The 22,728-nt window shown below is 41.3% G+C and overlaps 1 protein-coding gene across 1 annotated transcript; it reads left to right on the top strand.

Moving 5' to 3' along the window:
- Positions 1-9,659: 9,659 nt before the first annotated feature.
- On the top strand, positions 9,660-22,518 carry UTS2B (urotensin 2B). The gene is made up of 5 exons (XM_073589460.1): positions 9,660-9,822; positions 11,192-11,290; positions 19,002-19,039; positions 20,532-20,625; positions 22,209-22,518. Exons 1-5 carry the CDS (start codon positions 9,720-9,722, stop codon positions 22,232-22,234), a joined length of 360 nt encoding a protein of 119 aa, XP_073445561.1. The 5' UTR covers positions 9,660-9,719; the 3' UTR covers positions 22,235-22,518.
- The last annotated feature ends 210 nt before the right edge of the window (positions 22,519-22,728 follow it).

Genomic DNA, 22,728 nt, shown 5'->3' with positions numbered 1-22,728 from the left:
CACAGTCAGTTGTTGCTTGGACGTGCCGTCTGCACAGAGAAAAACACATGCTCCAGTGTTAGTGGGGTTCAGTAACACCAGCTGCTCCCCTGCTGTGTGGACGACAAAGTCTCCTGCTGCCTCCAAAATCACACTATATCTTATTCACCACTTGCTGCAAGTAGGCCTCAGCCTGCTCCTTGATTGATCCTGCACTTCAGCACATCCAGTTGTTGCTTGGAAGGGCTGTCTGCACAGAGAGAAACACTAGCTCCTTTGTCAGTGGGGTTCAGTAACGCCAGCTGCTCCCCTGCTGTGTGGATGGCAAAGTCTCCTGATGCCTACACAGTCACACTACTACAGATTTTTAACCGTGCTCCACTAGGCCTCTGGCTCCACTGTCTCTAGTATTTCCCCTGGCCTCCAACCCCGCCAGTTACTGCTCAGAAGTGGCGTCTGCGCAATCCACACATGTTCCTGTGTTACTGGGGCCCATTCACGCCAGCTGCTCCCCTGCTGCGTGGACGACAAAGTCTCCTGCTGCCTCCAAAATCACACTACATCTCATTTACTACTTGCTCCAAGTAAACCTCAGCCTGCTGCATGTTTGACCCTGGGCTCCAACATCGCCAGTTGTTGCTCAGAAGTGTCTTTGGCACGGGTACTCCCTCCTGCCCAGCCTGGTTCCAGCACACCTGCTGTTTCCGGGGAGTGTCAACGTCACTTTGCCACCAATACATTGTCCTGTCATGTTGCGGTGGGGTTAGCCGAGTCTATGGTGCCTGCAGTTTAGGTGCTTCCTATGTGGGCTGCGGGTTCAGGTAATAAAGGCTGGTTCCGTAGTGCCAATAGGACTAGCACCCCCTGTTGGACTGTGGGTTTCGGTAACTGCGGCCTGCTCGCGGCCTTACAACTTTGTTTATTATGGGTACCTTCTGCTACCCATCCGGGATCCAGCACCGTCAGCTGGTTCTCAGCAGTGCCTTTGGCCTAGGTGCCTCCTCAGTATCCGAGTTCCAGCAACGTCTGCAGGTCCTTGGTAGTGCTTTGTAGCACAGGTACCTCCTGCTTAGTAACCGTGTTCTAGCACCGTCAGCTGGACCACAGTTGTGCCATTGGCTCTTGTTCCTTCTGCTGCCCCTCTGGGTTCCAGCACCATCAGTTGGTCCTCGCTAGTTCCATTTGCTCTTGCAGCTTCTGCTACCCATCCGGGTTCCAGCACCGTCAGCTGGTTCTCGGCAGTGCCTTTGGCCTAGGTGCCTCATTCTCGGTATCCGAGTTCCAGCAACGTCTGCTGGTCCTTGGTAGTGCTTTGTAGCACAGGTACCTCCTGCTTAGTAACCGTGTTCCAGCACCGTCAGCTGGTCCACGGTTATGCCATTGGCTCTTGTTCCTTCTGCTGCCCCTTTGGGTTCCAGCACCATCAGCTGGTCCTCGCTAGTTCCATTTGCTCTTGTTCCTTCTGCTAACCATCCGGGTTCCAGTACCGTCAGCTGGTACTCAGCAGTTCCTCAGCCTTCTTGTACCTTCTGCTACTTTTCCAAGTTCGAGCTTGTGGAAATGGTTTTTGGTTCTCACTCTTGATCTCCCTGACGACGACCCTGAAGACCACACCGAAGAAGACCAAAAAGATGACCCTGAAGAAGATGACCAAGAGGACAAAGAACATGAAGACAACCACCAAGATGCAGAACAACAAGAGACAGAAGACCAAGAAGCTGAAAAACCAAAAGCAGAAGAACATTAAGCATAAGACTAAAAATCAGAGCAAGTGATATTATCTAAATTATAAGCAGAAGAAGACTAAGCAGTGTATGGGGGTGAGTCCCTTCCTCTTCGTGGTGCCCCTGGAAAATGCCTGCTGCTGCAGGCCAAACTGAACGCGGACAAATCCTGTTGTAAATCTTTTGTGACCGGCAGAACGGAAGGTGTAATGTTCAAACTTTTATAGATAACAACTACAGGAATGCCTGTCACAAATAAGAATATGATGAAGAAGAAGAATAGGAAGAAGATGAAGAAGTAGAATACGAAGAAGAATAATAGTTGAATAAGAAGAATATGAAGAATGTAAAAAAAAAGGATAATAGGAAGAAGGTGAAGAAGAAGAAGATGAATAAGGTGAAGAAGAAGTTTATGAAAAAGATGCTGCTGCTGAGGATGATGAAGGAGAAAGTGTGGGAGAAGTAAAAAAGAAGGTGAAGAGCATGGAAGTAGTGAAACATACATATCTGACAAAATATAAAAGAGGTTAACATAGTCAATATCTTTGTAACTCCGAACGTCCTTAAAAAAAAAAAATTAATTCCTGCTATTCCATTTGATTGGGCTAAACCTCTATGGCTTTAATGTCTCCTACACCTCCCACAATACATTCTACATTATTATTAGTTGTTTTTCTTCATGTAGAATTAACCTACAAGGAAAGAAAGGGTTTTTTTAATTCTGATATTTCTGTTCCATTGACTTGAATGGGACTTCCGGGATCGGAATCGGCGATACCCGATACTTTTTTGATATCGGCCGATAAAATCCGATCCGATATTTTTCAATATCGGGTGGTATCGCTCAACACTACCCGTAACCCATCATCATGTTTAATTGAGGTATACAGACTCTCCACATCTGCGGTCACCATCACCATGTCATCCTGCAGTTCCAAACCATCAAAATGACCCAAAGCTGAAGTTGTATCCTTAGTATAGGAAGGTAGTGTTGAGACAATCGGTTTTAGATAGTAATCAATAAACTGGCATACAACCTCGCACAACCCTCCATTCCCAGAAACTATAGGTCTTCCAGGTGGGTCAATGGGATTTTTATGCAATTTAGGAATGAGGTAGAATGTTGGAAGACGTGGCTTCATTCCAACAATCATATCCCTCATTTGTTTTGAAATGATGCTATTGTCAAAAGCCTTTACAACAATGTTACAAAGTTCAGCCTGAAAAGATCCCAAAGGATTATGTGTCAATTTCTTATAACAATTTTTGTCTGAGAGCAGTCTCATAGCCTGTTTCTCATAGAGTGTATTTGGCCAAATGACCAAATTACCACCCTTATCAGCTGGTTTAAACGTGACATCGGACCAAGATTGCATTTCCTTAATAGCTGCCTCGGTTGAGCGTTTGCTACTGGTGGAAGAAACAGTTTTTCTAAGTTTTCAATATCTGTAGATACTAATTTAACACATATATCAACCGCTGGGCAGGTATTAAAGCTAAGAAACTTGTTTGATCTATTAAAGAGATAATTTGGAAAATTACTTACCCCAGACGGAGTACTTTCATCAGCCAATGATTCCAATATTGCAAGTGCTTCCCTTTCCTTCCTTGTATCAAATGTTAGATCAGAATTAGATTTTTCATGCAACCGTTTCAGAATCAATTTTCTGGCAAACAGATGTATATCTTTTATTGCCGTGAACGGGTCTAAAGGAGTACCAGGAGAAAATGTTAGACCTTTTTCAAGTATGTTAGTCTGAATATCAGAAAGACAATGTTCTGAAAGGTTCACTACCTTTGGGTGGTCATTTCTTCGATAACTATCATGATTCCCTTTGTAGTCCCGGTGCATCCTTTTCCCACCAAATCTGGTTCTAACACTAGAATAGTTTGAATGTTCCGTTTCTGAATTAGAAGACATGCTACTCGCATGTGACGATAATGAAACATTATCAGTGGTTTATCGGATTTTCGTATCTTATACTGCCAACGAAACACTTTTTTGGCCTCATAATCACCCACGTCTCTTTGATATTTCTTGGTTTTTAATACACTAATGTCCTGTTCCCATTTGCTTAATTCACGCTCAAGGTCCTTGTAAAAGGAATTTAATTCCCCCAGCTGAAATTTTTGACTCATAGAATTTTGTGACTGTACTATCTGTAAATCAGTCTCAGCAAGCAATTTGATATTCTTTTCATTAATGATTTGCATGAAAGATATGTAACAATTAGTTGCAGTTTCTTCCCATTTTTTAAGGAGATCATCATCGAGTTCAAAAGGCAGCCTAATCACCACTAGCGCTGCTGCACACAACAAGAATCCTCCCCTTTCACTGCACACTAACTGTACAGTGAAAAGTGCTATCACCAAAAGCAATTTTTTTTTCTTCTTCCCTGCCTAACGCTCTCCCTATTCAGAATCATCAGCAACAACTCTCCCTATTCTAAGATCGGCAGAAGTAAGATGGCGGTCGGAGGTCACGGCCTTTTATACCCACTGTGACACCACACAAGCCAGCCAATCACTTCAATGCCCTTCTCTAAGATGGTGGTAGCCACTGCCCATGTCATCGCGTTGCCCACAGTGTGCGTCCTCCATCATTGGCTGAGAAAAGGCGCTGGAAGCATTATTTGAAATGTGACTTTGGCGATCGGCTCGGCGACCTCATGGCCGACCTCACGCTATGGTCGGGTTTCGATCGGCTAAACCCGAGTTTAGCTAAAGTCGGCGATTTTTAAATTTGACCAACCCGTTTTGCTCAACTCTAGTTGTAAGGCTTGATTCGTATCCCTAATAAAAGATGGAAGAGTAGAGACAATCGGTTTTAAGAAGTAATCGACCACATCTGAGAGAATCTCACATAGATCCCCATTTCCAGCCACAAAGGGCCATCCTGGGGGATCTATGGGGTTATGTACCTTCAGGATGAGGTAAAATATAGCGAGCTTGGGTTGGTAATCCCGAATGTTGTCCAAAAGAGCTTTTGAAATTAAGCCATCACTGAATGCTTTCTCTAAAATGGAAATCAAAGTCTGTTGAAAAGAACATAAGGGGTTATAAGTCAATCTCTTATAACATAGATTGTCATTTAATAGTTTCAAAGCTTGACGCTCATACATCTCAGTAGGCCACACCACTATGTTCCCCCCTTCATCAGCTGGCTTGATTACCACATCATTCCATGTTTGCAAATCCTTCAATGCCACATGTGTCATGGTCCAGTCCGGAGTTTATCTTCTGCTGTCTTCACTCCGGACTGGTCATGCGGGGGTTAATCTCCTCAGCCTCGTTCTGGAGCTAGCTGGGCTATTTCAATCCCTCACAGCCTGCTGACCAGTGTTAGTGATAGCTCAAGCTTGCAGTTTAGAGCCGCTGACCCTTGTACCCTGGTGATCCTCCTGCCTTGGACTGATATTCACGTGTATGACCCGGACTGATTTCTGACCCCGTCTCTTGGTATTTGTTTCTGCTGTTACGTTCCCTCTCTGGCATCTGACTCCCTGGCTTGTACCCCGACCACGTATTTCATCTCACGTTTTGGACCCTGTGCTCATGTTCTGGCTTTCTGACTCTCGACTTTGGTATTTTGACTACGTGTATTGCTGCTCCTTCTGGTAGTCTGCTCCTGTTAGTTTCTGACTCGGTTCGTCTGACTATTCTCTCTCATTACCTGTGGCACCTGTGCTGTTGCTCAGGGTTGCTGCTCTTAGTGTATAACCTCTCTTCCCTCACCAGCTCCCCCTGGTGGAGGTTTTACTACAACATGTTCCTCAGCTGATAGGTTGTCCCTATTTCTTTGTTTTTGTGCCAGATTTTCTATATCCCGAGTCAACAATCTAGTGAATATTTCCACAGTTGGGGATATACTCAAAGAGGGAAAAGTCCGAGATTTCACAAATAGACTTGAAGGAATAGTGCTCACCTCATTGGATGTATTCTCCTCCAAGAGAGATTCCAAAACACATATAGCCTCACTTTCATCAACCATATTGGAGGAACCTAGACCTAATTCATTGGGTCTGAAATGTAATCTCTTCAAAACAATTTTGCGGGCAAAAAGGTGGAGATCATTTTTGGCAGTAAAGACATCTAAATGAGAGCAAGGTGAAAATGTAAGACCCCTTTCCAAGAGATTAATTTGTATTGGTGTTAAAATGTGTGAAGATAAATTAATCACCTTTAGTTGATCCTTTGGTTTCCTAGATTTTTGTACCCTATTAAACATCTCTGGGTATTTACGTCGTGCTCCACTCCTCAATTGGAAATCTCTATGATATGCATATCCATTGAAGGACCTACCACTTTCACTTCATGAAGCACTAGAAGCATCTGAAACGTCATGGGACGTCTGTTGAGAGGTACCCTCTGTCCTCTTCTGCTGCCAACGATATACTGTATTTTGTACAAATCATAATCTTTAGTATCTCTCAAAAATTTCTTAAGTTTCCCTTTACTGACTTCATCTTCTCATTTGTCCACCTCTATGCCCAAATCCTTGGGCCAAGAGTCAAGAGAATCCTTAGACATACCAGTTATTAATGACTTGAATATACTTTCCAAATCGTCATCAAGAACCTTTAAAGACAAGGTGTTATGTTCTATGATAATTTTGATAAAATCCAAGGAACAATTAGATGCTATAGTCATCCATCTGTTAGTTAATTCATCATTATTTAAATCAAAGGTTGGGTGAAGTTGAACTCTTAACCCGCGTGGGATAATTTTCTTACCCAAATAGTTTTCTAGTGCTGTTTGATTCCACCAGATCTTAGTTTTTTATGAAGGGCATTCTTATATCTGAACATGAGTTCCTTATTTGAAGTAGATGCATCCTGTGAAACATGCACAGCATCTTGCTTAAATAAATCAACTGCTTTAGAACGCCAAGTCTGTTCCTTGGCTTTAAGATCCATTATTGGACAGTCTGTTAAGAAACAGCAAACAATATTATATCAACAAGGAGTCCAAGAAATAAGTAGGGCACTTCAACCATAATATAAACAACTAGTCCCCCATAGACATATTAAGGGCACAAGAAGAGATCCCACAATGATAATCAATTAACTGCCTCTTTCTCTCTCTGTTCTTTCTTTCCCCTCTTTGTTTCGCTCTCCCTCTGTTCTTTTTTCTGTCCCCTCTTTCTTTCTCTCTCTGTTATTTCTTTCCCCTCTTTCTTTCTCTCTCTCTGTTCTTTTTTTTCTTTCCCCACTTTCTTTCTCTCCGTTCTTTCTTTTTTTTCCTCTCTGTTCTTTCTGTGTCTGTTCTTTCTTTGTCTCTCACTTTTCTTTCTTTCTCTCTCTGTTTTCTTTTTTCTCTCTGTTTTCATTCTTTCTTTTCCATAATGCCAGCCACTGTGCACTCAGTACCAGTCCATGTGATCAGCAGTGCTAAATGGGTACAGTTGGGCGTGGACATGGGTGTGACTAGTTGTAAAATGGGTGTGGTCAGGGCATGGTCTAAAAATTTCTGCTGCGCGCCATGCGCGCCGCAGCCTTTGTCCCTCTTTCCCTTCTTCAAAAGTTGGGAGGTATGGACAGGGGTAGAATAGAGTCACAGAATGTGTATGAATGTCTAGGTGTGCAAGGTTTCTGGGGGGTGTGCTAGTTGCTGGACATGGAGGCAGGTGAGGAGGATAGGGATGAGAAAGTGATAAGATAGCCAGATAGGGGAGAGTTGAGGTTATGAGGCTAGACAGGGAGCAGTGGCAGATGAAGATAAGGTCTCATGTGTGTCCGTCTGTGTGGGTGGCTGTGGAGGACCACTGCGTAAGATTAAATGATGAAGCAAGTGACAGAAGTTTGGAGGCTGCTTACTGGTGGGTGTCAGTGGGGATGTTGAAGTCACCCTTGAAGATGTTGGAGATGTCAGCAGAGAGAAAGTGTAGAAGCCAGGTGAATATGTGGTCAATAAATCCAGTGGCTATGTCAAGTGGCCAGTATGTGATGGTCACTTGGAGGTTACAGGGAAAGTATATACAGACAGAATGCACTTCAAAAAAAGTAAGAATAAGGGAGAGTGGAGGTGATATTGGGTTGAAGGTGCAGTTGTAAGAAAGGAGAAGACCCATTCCACCGCCATGTCTATTTTGAGGGCCTACAGTATTCCTTTAACGATCCTCAGGTTTTGGTTAAATAGTTCCACAAAATTCTTGGGGTTCAGTGTATTGGGTAGAGTTAGCATAGATATTCAAAAGGTAACAATGCCTGAAATGAAGGAATATAATGTATTATTTTTAGCTGCAATATACAGTGCAACACATAATCTACTCTACCTAGTAATATAAATCATATAGAGGTCGCACATAAAGTTGGATGAATGATTTACAGTCTTATGAATTTCTGAAGTGATTAAGAAACAATTAATTATATCACTCAGCTCTTGCATTTTTCTTCAGTTATTTCCATAATTGATCTGTTGTAAACTTCTATGCTTGGTATTCTGTCTGATTCACTGAATTGTCCATTATATAAGTGGCTCAAAGTATTTGAACCACAGCCAAGAGATGCAAATCTCAGTAAAAGGCTTTCTGATCAACTTCACACTTAAAGAAAAAAAAAAAAGATTTTGTACTAATTATAGATGAGCTTTGACTTACAAATTTTTAAAAAACATTTATCTTCAAAAAAATCTATAACATCATAAGCCCTTGAGTTATCCTCTTCTAAGATGCCGTTGGTCAACAATTGTAAAGATATTATAGTATTTAAGATTATTTGAACATTTGTTTTCCATTTTTCATCATTTGCATATCATTAACATGTCTATTGATCCTGTGATTTTCATAATTCCATGACTTTTTCTTCATATTATTGCAACTTCAATGTTGAGGGGTGTAACTTTATAGTCTCCAAAAAACAGTGCCATGCTGTGGCAACAATTTGTGCCATCCTTTAAATGAATACTTCCAGTGATTGACAAAATGTAACTATATGTTTCTAAATAGTACCATCATACAGTGCCAAATTAATAGCTTCTTAATAAATGGTGTTGTAATAGAATAGCAGCCGTTACAGTGCTCAAACATAGCCCTGGCAAATCAGTGCCTACAAAAGAATGACTGGCTCATTACTTCTATAACGTTCCTATTCTCAGATGTAAGCTGTTGCACGCATCTACTTGAATGAAATCCAAATTGTGATAATTTAATAAATGGAAGTAAGATTACCCATATTCTGACGTACAAACAGAAACCAAGAGCTCAGTCATATATATTAGTTTTAAGACACGCAGTTTGTTCTTCTAGCTTTTTGAATTCAGACCAAAGATTGTGTCATCTTCGATGAGATTGGAAGCTTTGGCAGAATAAATGAAAAATGTGACATTGAAAGATAGCCATAGAAAATCTAAAGGAGGAAAAGTCACACCTGAAGTCATCAGGAGCGGATGACATCCATTCATCTAAAATTAATCAAACCACTGGTCAATTTCTGCCTTGTATTCTCTTACGGAACACAATGTATTACAACTTCTCCTGACACTTCTGAAGACCTGCTATGTCTCTTTGATAAATTTCATATTTATCTTCAGTCTTCTCTTCTTCCCCATTTCATCATCTTCCCTTCTAAACTAATTCTGTAGTTGCACTGTGACCCATAGAAGTCATTTTAAAGATCAAGGACCTGAGATCAATTCAGTCAGTGATTCTTCTGCCTTCATTTTGGCATTCAATACAGAGATCTCAGAGTAATTAAAATGAGAGCATGGAAATGCAACAATAAATTACCATGAGCTTGCCACCGATACCTTCTTTGTATTTAGCATGTGTATTCCAGCTCTACTTTATTGGTCATATTCTGAATAAATTGATATAGGTTTGACGTCAAGAAATTCACGCAGTTCATTTGTCAGTTTTCCAAGAAATGAATGTCATTGACAGGATGAATGATTTTTATTGTTTTTTTTTTGAAATATCACTCAGTGACGACTGTGGGCACTATTTAAAAGTGAGCAGACTTAGAAGAAGAACGCATTGAAGCCTCAAATAATCAACAAGAATCCATCGGTAGTGAAGAAATGTTGCCTAAAGCTTCTTCTGTACATCTCTGCCTTGGGACTTTAACTTTCCTTTTTATGATCTCCATTCAATCAGCTGAAGGCAAACCTTATCTGTTGCAAGGTAAGTTTTTAAAAATGCATAGTTTATGTCATCAAATTATACATCATCCAAGCCACTATATATTTAACCAGAAAACTGTATCAGTTTAAAAAAAAATTGCAGGAGGTAGAAATATATATTTTCGCATGCTATATTTTTCAAATTCATTATACATAAGTAGAATCGAACACAATATATTATCAATATCAGATGAAGAATTGCATATACCATATATTCCACAGTATTCCGATGCATAGTTATTTGGTCTAACTTGAAAGTCAGACTTTATTTTTTTGGAACTTTTAGAACAATGTGTATAAAAAAAAAATCTTTATTTGCACTGCTGTTTCATGAAGGTGTATACTGCCTTTCAATAAGTTATATTTTATTAAGACTTTCATTTCAATAGATATATTGCGGTACCTGGGTTGTGCTTGTGGGAATGAAGAGTCCTCGATTATATAAAATTAAGTTTTTAAACATTTGTTTTTCATACCTTGAAAAAGGCACAAGTTTGACGACAAAATATGTTGGTTGAATAAAAAACCTTAATTTTATATCTTAGAGGACTGTACATTCCCGCAAGTGCACTGAAGTGAATTGCTATCTGGAAGGTTATCTCCTCCAGTCATGGGGCTACAGCTGTGGATTCTAAGGCTCTTATAGGAATTGTCCCTACACAATGCCCCCCCCGGTGAGCACTAACATCGTTCTCATCTTCTGTTATTTCTCTTGCGATATTGCCTCAGTGTGCGCTTCTGTCCCAACCAGATCTCAGCATTAAGACTGTATTTCCTTTTTGCCCTACCTGCCTATTTGCACTAATTGCACATGTAATTGCAGCTCATTAATCACACACATTGTATCAGAGGGATGAAGGCTGTGCACAGTTCTACGCCTACAGTGGTTAGCTCTGCAAATAACCTGCCACATATCTACAGTGTCAAAACCAGAAAAGTAGCTGAAACAAGATAATGCTTTCAGTTGACAACTGAAGTCGATAGATCTAATTCTTTGCAAACTTTTCACTCTTTGTAGGAATAAGAGCTTTATCATTGTTTGGGACTTTACTGACTATCTACATTTGGATTATGGTATCAATATAGCAAGTTTTTTTTTTCGACTGTCATTGTCTCTCATTCATGTGTTCTTAATAAAGCGGTAACAAGTTGTAACTGCATTTCTATGTTAACGTGGGTTTTAAAGAGTACTTTTATTGTAAATGTCACAAAAAATTAACAGTTCTGCCAATAAATAAAAAAGGAAAGCATAATGACAACAAATTAACAATCTTGCAATTTTTTTGTAATTCTTTTGCTTGATCTGCATCTTTGTAACATATTGTAAAGCCATTTTCCATTGTCTTAATGTTTTCTTTGGACCTTGACAGAAAATGAATTGTATCCAGAAAAAGATGCCAACCACCAAGATATGCTCCTCACGCTTCTTCTAAATAAGCACTTGCCCATAAGAAGACCCTCACACTTAGGTAAGAGCTATGACAGCAAAACAAAAATGGCAGCATGGCCAGTTGAGTGAACAGTCCTCTTAGAGCTAAAGAGTAAGACCAAACATATATAAGAAAAAATAAAAAGTTGCAGGTAATTAAATGGCAGTTAGTCAGGGCAGAATTCAGCTAACCCACACTTTGCACTGTCTTTTTACCATGTGCGTTATCTCTATCTTCCTGTGTGCCCTTGCCATCCACATTCACCGGCCCATCCCTCCTCCATCCAGCCCCTCTCTACTTCTTTCTCCCATGTACAGCTTCCATGCTCTGTTCATCTTTCTGAAAAATCTCAGTCCGTCTTGCCCAATGATATCGCACTATAAGCCATGTCACAAGTTCAAAAACAACTTGCTCTTTCTTTTTCTTCTGCTACTTATTTCAGAGGATATCTCTCCCAAACCAGGTCCACCATCCCCCAACTTCAACCCCTCCCCCACCTCACATAGAAACCTTTCTAACCTTACTAACATTAGTTGTACTCCTTCATCTCCCTCTTTTAATTGGGCACTCTGAAATCCACAGTCTGTATGCAATAAGCTACCTTTTCTGCACAACTACTTTCTGAACAACTCTCTTCATCTGTTGGCCCTCACTGAAACCTGGACTCAGGATTGTCTCCCATGCTGCTATTTCTCATGTGGCTTACATTTCTTCGATTTCTCGAGACCCACAAACAGACTTAGTGGTGGAGTCGGCATACTTCTGTCCCTACAATGCACTTTTCAGGTCATCCCCCCAGTATCTTTCTTGCTTGGGGGCCAATATTGGCCTTATGGGTTAAATGCACCTTCTGGCTATCTAGCTTTTGCTATCCTTGTTTAATTTATCAGTTATATCAGGGACTTCAGGGATAGCCGTCGTGGAGCAGGGGCGCCATTCCGCTGACAAGTAGGGTGCCAACCTCCACTGACAGGAAGGTGTTCAGTCACAGGGAACAATATAGTCAGGTACTCATTTGTTTGCACTTGTCACTTTATGTCTCGTGTTTACAGCACTTTTTTTGCACCTTTTCTATTGTTGCCAAACCTACCCTTACCGGCAACACCTTTACACTCCTTTACTGGTTAAATGGTGATTGTGTGTTGCACCAGTCCAGGGTTATCTAGGAGTAACAGGGTCAGCCATCATGGAGCGGGGGCGCCAATCTCGATTGTGTTTAGGGTGCCAACCTCCACTGGTAAGTAGCTGTTATCAGGGCCTCGATTTAGGGCCTATATAGGTGACACGGTTGTTTGTGGATTTCTGTGTGTTTGTTTTGTTTTTTGATTCAATAAAGGTTGTATTTTACTTATAAATAATTAGTAATGCTCCCCTTATACTCCAAATTGAATTTTTGAGCTTACGTTTCTAATTTTGATATAATGAGACTTCAACATCCCCATAAACAGCCCCAGTTTCCCATCTGATGCCATTTTCTTTCTCTAACCACTTCTCTTGGCCTCTCACAGCTCTCAACCTATGTAACACTCAAAGACGGTAATACCGTTGATCTGGTCTTTGTCTCGCTCTGTTCAGTCTCTTAACTAGAAAACTCTCCTCTTCCCCTCTCTGACCACAACATTCTCTCCTTCACACTCACAAATCCTTGCCCACCCCACCACACTCCTACCTTCCACACATTCAGAAATCTACAAGCTGCTAACCCTCACTCATCACTGTCCCCAATCTCCTCTTTTTCCTGTCCTGATCTGGCTGTACACCACTACAATGACACTCTCAGAAGCACCCTGGACCAAGTAGCACCCCTCACCCTCAGAACCTCCAAATACAGAGTAAAACAGCGTTGGCTCACGTCGCAAACACCTACAGGGGAAAACTGGCAAAGCAGAAAACTTCATCCAATACAAATTTATGTTAAGAACCGATAACTCTGCCCTTCACCTCATCAAACAGAACTACTTTATTTCCCTGATCTCCTCACTATCTAACAACCCAAAAAAACTTTTTGACTACTTTCACTCCCTCCTCAGTCCAGAAATACTGGCCCCTATCACAGACATCTCTGATGATGATCTAGCCTTGCAAATAAGCTCCCAGCCACAAAGTGCCGTGATTCCCATCCCTCCCTGCATCTCCTCTGGCTTACTCTCCACATTTGACCCCGCCACAGAAGAAGTCTCCAGGCTCCTATCTTCTATCTATCTTTTTCTCGTCCTATTACATACCTACTGACCCCATTCCCTTACACATACTCCAGTCGCTCTCTCCAGTCGTCACTACTCACCTAACTAAAATCTTCAATCTCTTCCTCTCCTCTGAGATCTTTCTCTCTTCCTTCAAACAATCTATCATTACTCCATTATTAAAAAAACCCCTCTCTCAACCCATCCTAAAAAAATAACTATAGACCAGTCTCCAATCTCCCTTACATCTCTAAACTCTTGGAGCGCCTGGTCTATTCCCGCCTTACCCGTTACCTCTCCATTCACTCTCTCCTAGATCAATCACAGTCCGGCTTCCGTCCCATTCATTTGACAGAAACTGCACTCATCAAAGTGAGCAGTGACATTTTGACAGCAAAATGTAATGGTCATCACTGCTCATTCTTCTTGATGTCTGCAGCTTTCAAAACTGTTGATCACCATCTCCAACTCTCTATGCTCCACTCAATCGACATAAAGGACACGGCTCTCTCCTGGTTCTCTTTCTATCTTACAGACTGCTCCTTCAGTGTATCGTTCTCTGGCTCCCCTTCTCCTCTTTCTCTCATTATTTGGGTCCCTTAGGGTTCAGTCATTGGCCCCTTTGTTCTCTACATGACCTCAATCGGACTGACCATCTGCAGATTTGTCTTTCAGTACCATCTTTATGCTGATGACACACAACTATACACATCATCCCGTGACCTTACCCCACTGTACTACAGAACACAAGTGACTGTCTGTTTTCAGTCTCCAACATCATGTCTGCTCTTTTACTGAAACTCAACTTTTCCAAAACTGAACTTCTGCTCCTGCCGTCTACTGACTTCTTTATAGCTGACATCTCCCTCTCTGTGGGTAGCACCACAACACCCCAGCAGCAGACAAACTGTTTGGGTGTTATGTTTGACAGCAAACTTTTCTTGACCTCCCATATACAATCTCTTGCCTGCTCTCACCACTTACACCTAAAGAACATTTCTAGAATCCGCCCCTTTCTCATAATGGAAACAACAAAAAGCCTCACTGATGCCCTGATCCACTTCCAACTTGACTACTATAATGCTCTATTAATTGGCCTCCCCCTCACTCGCCTTTCCCCTCTCCAGTCCATCCTTAAAGTAGCAGCCAGGTTCCTCTATCTGGCTAATCGGTACTCGGATGCGTCTGCTCTGTGCAAGTCATTGCACTGGCTGCCCATATGTAAGCAGGTTGCGGGATGCAGTCACAGACAGAAGGCAGAGCAAGGGTTAACAAATTTAACAGTTTTAATTTAACAATGGGTTAACTCCTCGCAGGGAGATAAATGGTTAAATGCGGGTTAAACAATTCAATGGCAAGCAATAGGCAAAGTTAATGAGCAATAAACAAGATAATGGCAGTTCTTTAAATCGCTTATTGTGTCAGAGGCTTCCCAGTCCACAACTGAAGCTTTGAAAGGCAGTGGCATGGTGCTGTTCCAGTGGGGTCCTGCAAACAATGGTTCGCCTTCTGGCAGCAGCCATCGGTTTCTGGCACCTTCCACTGAACCCCTAGTCAATAAGTTGGTGCAGCCAAAGCAAACAGCGTCGCAGCACTGACAGAGTCCAACGTGAACTGGCAAGTGTCAACTGGCAAGGTAGGCAGCAAATGTCTGTTCAGTACTCGGCTTTCTCTATGCGGCATGTGCGCCATACTCACAGTCACGGAGCACACGTGTCTCTCTCTGTGCAGCTGCTGTCACCTGAATGGCTGCTCTGCACAGCTCTGCTCGATTTGTGCTGCTCTGCGCGTCCACCGATACCAATAAATCTCTCACGCAGCAAGTCTCTCACACAGCTGTCCCAGATCTGTGCTCTGTGGCTGGGAGCTTTTCCCAACCAACTCTCGCTTGGAGTACTCTGACCAACACAGGTGTGCTGTTGAGCATTAATTAGTCTTGGGGGACAAACCTCAAGATCCTGCAACTGGGACCCGCTCCTCCGTGCAAGCACCGCACTCTGCACAGCCGGGCACACTGCACTTTGCACACACATTGTCTCACCGGAGCACACGTTGAAGTTCTGCTCGAGCACGGCTCTGCGCTGCCTCTCTTGCTGCGGAGTGTGCTGCGCACCTGCCTCCGCTCTCACTGCTGGCGGGGAACTCACTCTTTCTTCAGGCGCATTCTCCTCGCTGCCTGGCTTAGCCACACCCCCTCTTCCTGGGTCATGGGGAATGTCCTGTCTCCTAATCTTCCCCCAGTCAACATGGGATGCAGCCTCAGCAGTTCCAGACCCAGCATGATGCAGGCACCTGCATCCTGGTGTTCCTCCTTACACATACTTTACAGGATCCAATTTAAACTACTTGCTCTCTCCCACAAAGCTCTCCACAGTGTGGCACCCACCTAAATTTCCTCCCTCATTTCTGTTCATCGACCTAACCGCTTGTTACGCTCCGCAAACGACTTTTGTCTAACATCTGCACTAATCCGTACCTCCCTCTCCCACTGTTCTCACGAGTTGCACCAATCCTCTGGAATGCTCTATCCTAAGAAATCAGGACTAACTGCAACTTAGACAGTTTTAGGCGCTCCCTAAAAACATATCTGTTTAGAGCGGCCTATCATGCTCCCTAATCAAATTCTTTTATATATATATATATATATATATACACACACACAGTGGGAAAAAAAAAGGATTTAGTCAGCCACCAATTGTGCAAGTTCTCCCACTTATAAAGATGTGAGGCCTGTAATTGACATCATAGGTAGACCACACCTAGGAGAGTCAAAATGAGAAAACAAATCCAGAAAATCACCTTGTCTGATTTGGCAAGATTTATTTTGCAAATTAGGGTGGAAAATAAGTATTTGGTCATTAACAAAAGTTCATCTCAATATTTTGTTATATATTCTTTGTTGACAATAACAAAGGTCAAACCTTTTCTGTAAGTCTTTACAAGGTTGGCACATGCTGTTGTTGGTATGTTGGCCCATTCTTCCATGCAGATCTCCTCTTGAGTAGTGATGTTTTGGGTCTGTCGCAGGGCAGCACGGACTTTCAAATCCCTCCAAAGGTTTTCCATGGGGTTGAGATCTGGAGCCTGGCTAGCCCACTCCAGGACCTTCAAATGCTTCTTATTAAGCCACTCCTTCATTGCCCAGGCAGTGTGCTTAGGATCATTATCATACTGAAAGACCCATCCACGTTTCATCTTTAATGCCCTTGCTGATGGAAGGAGATATGTACTCAAAATCTCACGATACATGGCCCCATTCATTCTTTCATGTACAGGGATCAGTCATCCTGGTCCCTTTTCAGAGAATCAGCCCCAAAGCATGATGTTGCCACCCCCATGCTTCACATTAGGTATGGTGTTCTTTGGATGCAGCTAAGCATTCTGTCTCCTCCAAACAAGATGAGTTTTGTTTCTACCAAACAGTTCTACTTTGGTTTCATCAGACCATATGATAATATCCCAATACTCTTCTGGATAATCCAAATGCTCTTTAGCAAACTTCAGACGTGCCCCGACATGTACTAGCATAAGCAGGGGGACAGGTCTGGCACTGCAGGATCTGAGTCGCTGGAGGTGTAGTGTGTTACTGATGGTAGCCTTTGTTATGGTTGGCCAAGCTCTATGCAGGTCATTCACTAGGTCCTCCTGTGTGGTTCTTGGAGTTTTGCTCACCATTCTTGTGATCATTTTAACCCCAAGGGGTGAGATCTTGCGTGGAGCCCCAGAGCGAGGGATATTATCATTGGTCTTGTATGTCTTCCATTTTCTTATTATTAATCCCACAGTTGATTTTATCAAACCAACTGTTTGAGGTTGTGATCAGGTGTCTTTTATACTGATAACAAGTTCAAACAGGTGCCATTACTACAGGTAATAAGTGGAGGACAGAGGCGCCTGTTAAAGAAGTTGCAGGTCCGTGAGAGCCAGAAATCTTGCATGTTTTTAGGTGACCAAATACTTATTTTCTACCATAATTTGCAAAATAAATCTTGCCAAATCAGACAAGGTGATTTTCTAGATTTGTTTTCTGATTTTGACTCTCATAGTTGTGGTCTACCTATATGTCAATTACAGGCCTCTCTCATCTTTTTAAGTGGGAGAACTTGCACAGTTGGTGGCTGACTAAATACTTTTTTTCCCCACTGTGCATATATATATATCCCACTCAATTTCTCTGAACCTAACTCTCCATCAAACTCCACCACACCCAAATGCACCACACATACTGACTGGTGACCAGCTCATGCAGCCTTTATCTATCCCCATTCCCCCAAGATGGCTGGACCATCTTTGTACATAAGCACCTGTACTTTGTCACCCTCACCTCTTTGTAGATTGTAAGGTCTTAGGGGCAGGGTCGTCATTAATTTTGCTTTAATTATTGTATTATCTTTAACGTTGGTACTTATGACTTGTATCTGAACTGTTGAATTGTAAAGCGCTGCAGAATATGTTGGTGCTATATAAATAAAGATTATTATTATTATTTTTATTTTTAAAGAGCAAGACAACACTTCAAACCAAGGTAAAGAAAAGGATCTGTGGTGAAAAAAAAGGATTATTTTCTTTTCACTAGGTTGAAGTGCTGCTCTAATCTTTATTATTTATTTTTAGATTATAGCTATAGATTTTTTTCCAATTAAATAAACCGCCTAGAACTGTTATTGTCAGAACCATATTCATGTAGCTCACATAAGGAGCTCTTAGGTTGATTAAAGAGCTCTTAGATTGTAGCCTTAGTGTACAGTAATCCCTTACAGCTATGCAGCCATACAAGAAGTATAATGCAACATTCAGCCAATATATTTCTGCTCTTATAGATGTGCATTTATCAAAAACTTGGAAGTTACTAGTGATTAGACTATTGTGAAGGTTAACTCAACCTGAACGATGAATATGCATAGAAGGACTGACTGTCTCTGTAAGTCACATGTAGTAAAGAATTGAAGTCAGAAACAAATTTCTTCCCCTAAAAATGGTAGTCCTAGAGGAACAAGAAAACGTTAGAAGAGTTATCAAATCTGGCATAAACTATGTTCTTCGGGTTTTTTGGCCCTTAAGTTTTAAAATGTGAAGAAAACAGCTGGTGTCTGCTATGTTGACATCTGAGGCTCTACATATACAGTATGTTTTCTTCAAAATGGGTACATCATTATGACGTCTCGTTCAGACGAGCGTATTATATGTATGTGTGCTGACCTTATCCAAATTGATTTACAGCGCACAGTCCAATGTAATTGTATGATACTGTAGTTCACATGGTTGTTTTTCCACATGGACCGATGGTCGGCATCTAAGGAATTGCAGCATGTACTAATCTGGTCTGATTTTGGGAGCAGAATCAACCATTTAATTCAGTGGATGAGTTTAAAAAACAGATGCAATATAGATGACATATTCATGGCAATATGGATGAAAAATTGTTTGTTTTTTTTCTAGAAGAAAAACAGACTATTTTCCAGATGCATGTTTGAACCCGACCTTAGGATAATGTTTCTATAAGTAAGGTTAGGTTTTGCTATCAAGAAATGGGTGATGTTTTTAATGATTGCTAAATGTTCTCGTAGAGTTGGAGCTGGAGAGCAAGTTAGAAGAAATGGAACAGGTACGTTTTGTACTACAAGGTATTTTTAAATGTTTGTTTCACAATACATTTCTCTCCATTATTATTAAATTACACAAGCAATTATTTTGAAATAGCTGCATAATTTCGGTCTGTGATGTAATTTGTTGATCTTTCAAAACTAAATCGTAACTAACTAAATAGTAATAACTAAAGGGGTTCATCAGAATTTACAATTAAAACAAAAAACATTACTAACCCAATCCGGGAAGTGATGAGGCTGGTGTACTTAATTTTTCTTATGCCTCCTTGGTCTTAACAAAAATTAGAAATTAAAGTTTACAAGCTAAATCTTTGCAACATAAATGAGAAATGTAAAAAATGCAATTATATTTTACTTGTTTCCTGCAAGAGAAAATCAGCATTACATGACACCATGTTAACTCCTCCAATTTTGTGGGAGCTATTTTGTGGTGGATTTTCACTCAGGCTAATAAAAGCTGAATGGCTCCAAGCATGGCACCCATCTTCATTGGCCTGAAAATAAATAAAAAAAATAATGAAAAATTGACTACACAGTGTTACCATTTGGGGGTGCATCCCTAAACAGTCTGACGCTGCTCAATCAGTGCCCACCATATCAGATTGTATATGGACACGCTCCTAATTGGTAATACCCAGCTGTATATTTCTATTTGGACTAACAGAAGAACAGCACAGAACATAGCTATAAGATGTTCATTTAGTACTTCCTTTGTGACATCTGTTTAAAGGGATTGTTTAGAGTTGGGACAAAAGTATGCTCTAAGTGAGTATAGGCTGCTGTATTGTGACAGAGCGTGATGCACATGATTATCTACTATTCCCCGTGCTAGTCAGCAGTCACATGACCACATGGCTCAGTGGCTCTAGCACAGTCGGTGACTGTAGCCTTGCAGTGTAAAGGTTCTGGGTTGAAATCCCACCAAGGACAACATCTACAAGGAGTTTGTATGTTCTTACTGTGATTTGCGTTGAGCCCCAGTGAGCACAAAGCTGACAATATCTGTAAAGTGTTGTGGAATTAATAACGCTATATAAGCGAGCAAAATAAAAAAAATGTATGCGGTAACGTACTGACTAGACTCATCTGGTGTCTCTCAATTCACTTCTATTTAGAGAAGGTGGGCAAGTCTAGATGGCATGTGATCGCAAGTATGCAAGAGGTCACATGACTGCCCTCTCACACCGGAAATACAGGGAATCAGGACATCGTGCACATCATACGCTGTCACGAGTTGCAGCCTACAGTCCCATAGAGTGACTGCATACTTTGGTCCAAGAGTGGAAACTTGTTTAACTATGACATCCATCTATCACCAGCTTTTGTGTCCGCAGTAGAGGAGAATCAAATCTGTGCTGCAGACTAGTAAAGTAAAATAAAGCTTTTATGTCTCTGTCTTGCCAATATAACCAAACGATCATTTCACTATTCATGATGCATTCAAAGTGATCAACATAGTACAATTACTAAAAATAATTTTTTTCCAATCAGCTAGAAAAACTGAAGGAGCAGATTTTGGAAGAGAAGTCAGGTGATGTGTCATTTGCTATGGACAGACTTCCACCTCCACATCCAAACAAAAGAGGTATACATTATATAAATATGAGCTTGCTCCATAACACCCATAGAGCATAACAGGGATGAGCTGCACCCATGAGGTTGGTTATTTAGTCCTGGCATCTTACAATTTCCAAGGCATCAGTTTTGAAGGGAATCTCTCACCTGATTTGTGTTATGTAATCTGAGAGTACCATGATATAGGGGAAGAGAGCCTGATTCCAGCAATGTTTCACTTACTGGACAGTGTTTTACTGTTTCAATAAAAGCAATGTTTTATCAGCTGGAGATTATCAGTACGGCCAGGGTCAGACTTGCGAGAAACTCGGACGAGTCTCGCACGTCAATACCCGGCACTGCCGTCTGCACTCGGATCGGAGCGTTCAGCTGCATGTATTTTTATGCAGCTGAATGCTCCGATCCGAGTGCCGGTTGCAGTGCGGGTATTGACGTGCAAGACTCGTCCGAGTTTCTCGCAAGTCTGACCCCAGCCTACAAGACAAGCTGGCCTTTTGCCTCCGAGTCCAACTATGCCCCCAGTACTGATTTGCAGCTTTCTATCACTATACATTGTTCATACAAAGCTGCTATTCAGTTGTGCCAACAGGGTTACACATAGCTCGGCATTCTGAGCTCTGCTAAATCTTCAACAGACAAAACTGTGATTCTATCATAACTGCTGCACCCAGTAAACTAAGTGATGCAACACTGGAATCAGGGTATCTGCCCCTACATCATACTGCTCTCAGATTACCTTTAAAAATCAGCTGACATACGCCCTTTTAGTCTAAGGCTAGTTAGGTTCTGTAGTGGTAGGGCATCTAGACTTAAACCACTATTTCCATTATATCAATGAGTAAAATAAATAGATAATAAATAGATACATTTGAAAAGTGATTGTAAAAATAACTTTTAAATCTTCATGTTTTTTAAAAATTGTCTTTGTTGACAAGTATAGAGGGATTTTTAATTTTATTGCAATTTACTGCTTGTTGCCTAGGTTACTGGTCCCTGCTGCAGTCAATCGGCGGTGATTAGTCTCCTAGGCAAGGAGCATAGAGTTTACAAGCTCTTTTCTACAGAGCCTAAAATTACTGCTCTGATGCTGATCAGATTGCTAAAACACACTGTTAGTCCCTGATCGAATCAGCTTCAGTGCCACTGTGCTGCTCCGGTACTGTAGAGGCAAAACTGCCTCTGCTTGCAACAATGGAGAGCATACAATTCAGGCAAGTGAAACAATGCACCAAACTCTCCAAACAATCAAACAATTAGGAGAACGCTACCCACAGCAAGCTGGAATCTGGGAGGGTGGGGAGCAGTGTGTGTCTGAAAAAAAATGAAGCAACCCCTTAAACTGCAACTGCCCCAAATGTTTGTTGTTTGCACAGGTGTTACACTGACAATGGGGCTTGAAGCATTGGCATTTTCCATCTAACGTAAAGCTTTTTCATGGTCATAGTTGGGTCTTTCCAGCATCGCATGGATCTTGCTAAAATTTCTCTAGTAAAAGATACCACATCTGGCAATTTGCACTGGTTTTCTGTCGGAAAAAATGTATCATTGATGCAAATTTTGAGCGTTTTAAGTGTCTTTCCTTTCTTTTCACAGCTTGTTTCTGGAAATACTGTGTGTGAAGATGACCCTGCAGGAAAGAGCATATTCATTACAATCCGACCAAAGCTTTGGCACATAGACCAAAAATTTTGCAACAATGAAAAACTGTGAGGTTACATTTTTCTGCAACATTTGTAATTTATTTGTGTTGTTTGGTGTTCACCTCAATGGAAGGCTACATATGAGACATGACTGAGCCATTGATTCCCCTGAGCTTTACAAGCCCACAACGCATTAAGAATATTGCATCACGTGATTTATTAGACGTTATGAGCTGAATTTACTATTGTGTTTTCAAATGTCAGCTGCGATCCATTACCTTCTTTCATCTTTATTAGACTAATGTATTTCATTCCTTCCATTATTACTTGTTAAAAGAGCCAGAATCTCATTTTTTTGCATTGATTGAATAAAGATGTATCAATTATATTTAAATGTCTCACAGTATATTTGCTGCAGATGCACAGAATTAAGTTTTGCTCCACAAATAACATATCATTAAAGTGAACCTAAC

This window comes from Dendrobates tinctorius, unplaced genomic scaffold, assembly GCF_039654945.1.
Source record: "Dendrobates tinctorius isolate UK_male_01 unplaced genomic scaffold, ASM3965494v1 ptg000107l, whole genome shotgun sequence".
NCBI lineage: Eukaryota > Metazoa > Chordata > Amphibia > Anura > Dendrobatidae > Dendrobates > Dendrobates tinctorius.
The sequence above is the reverse complement of the archived record's forward strand: the minus strand, read 5'-3'. Positions and strand labels throughout refer to the sequence as shown.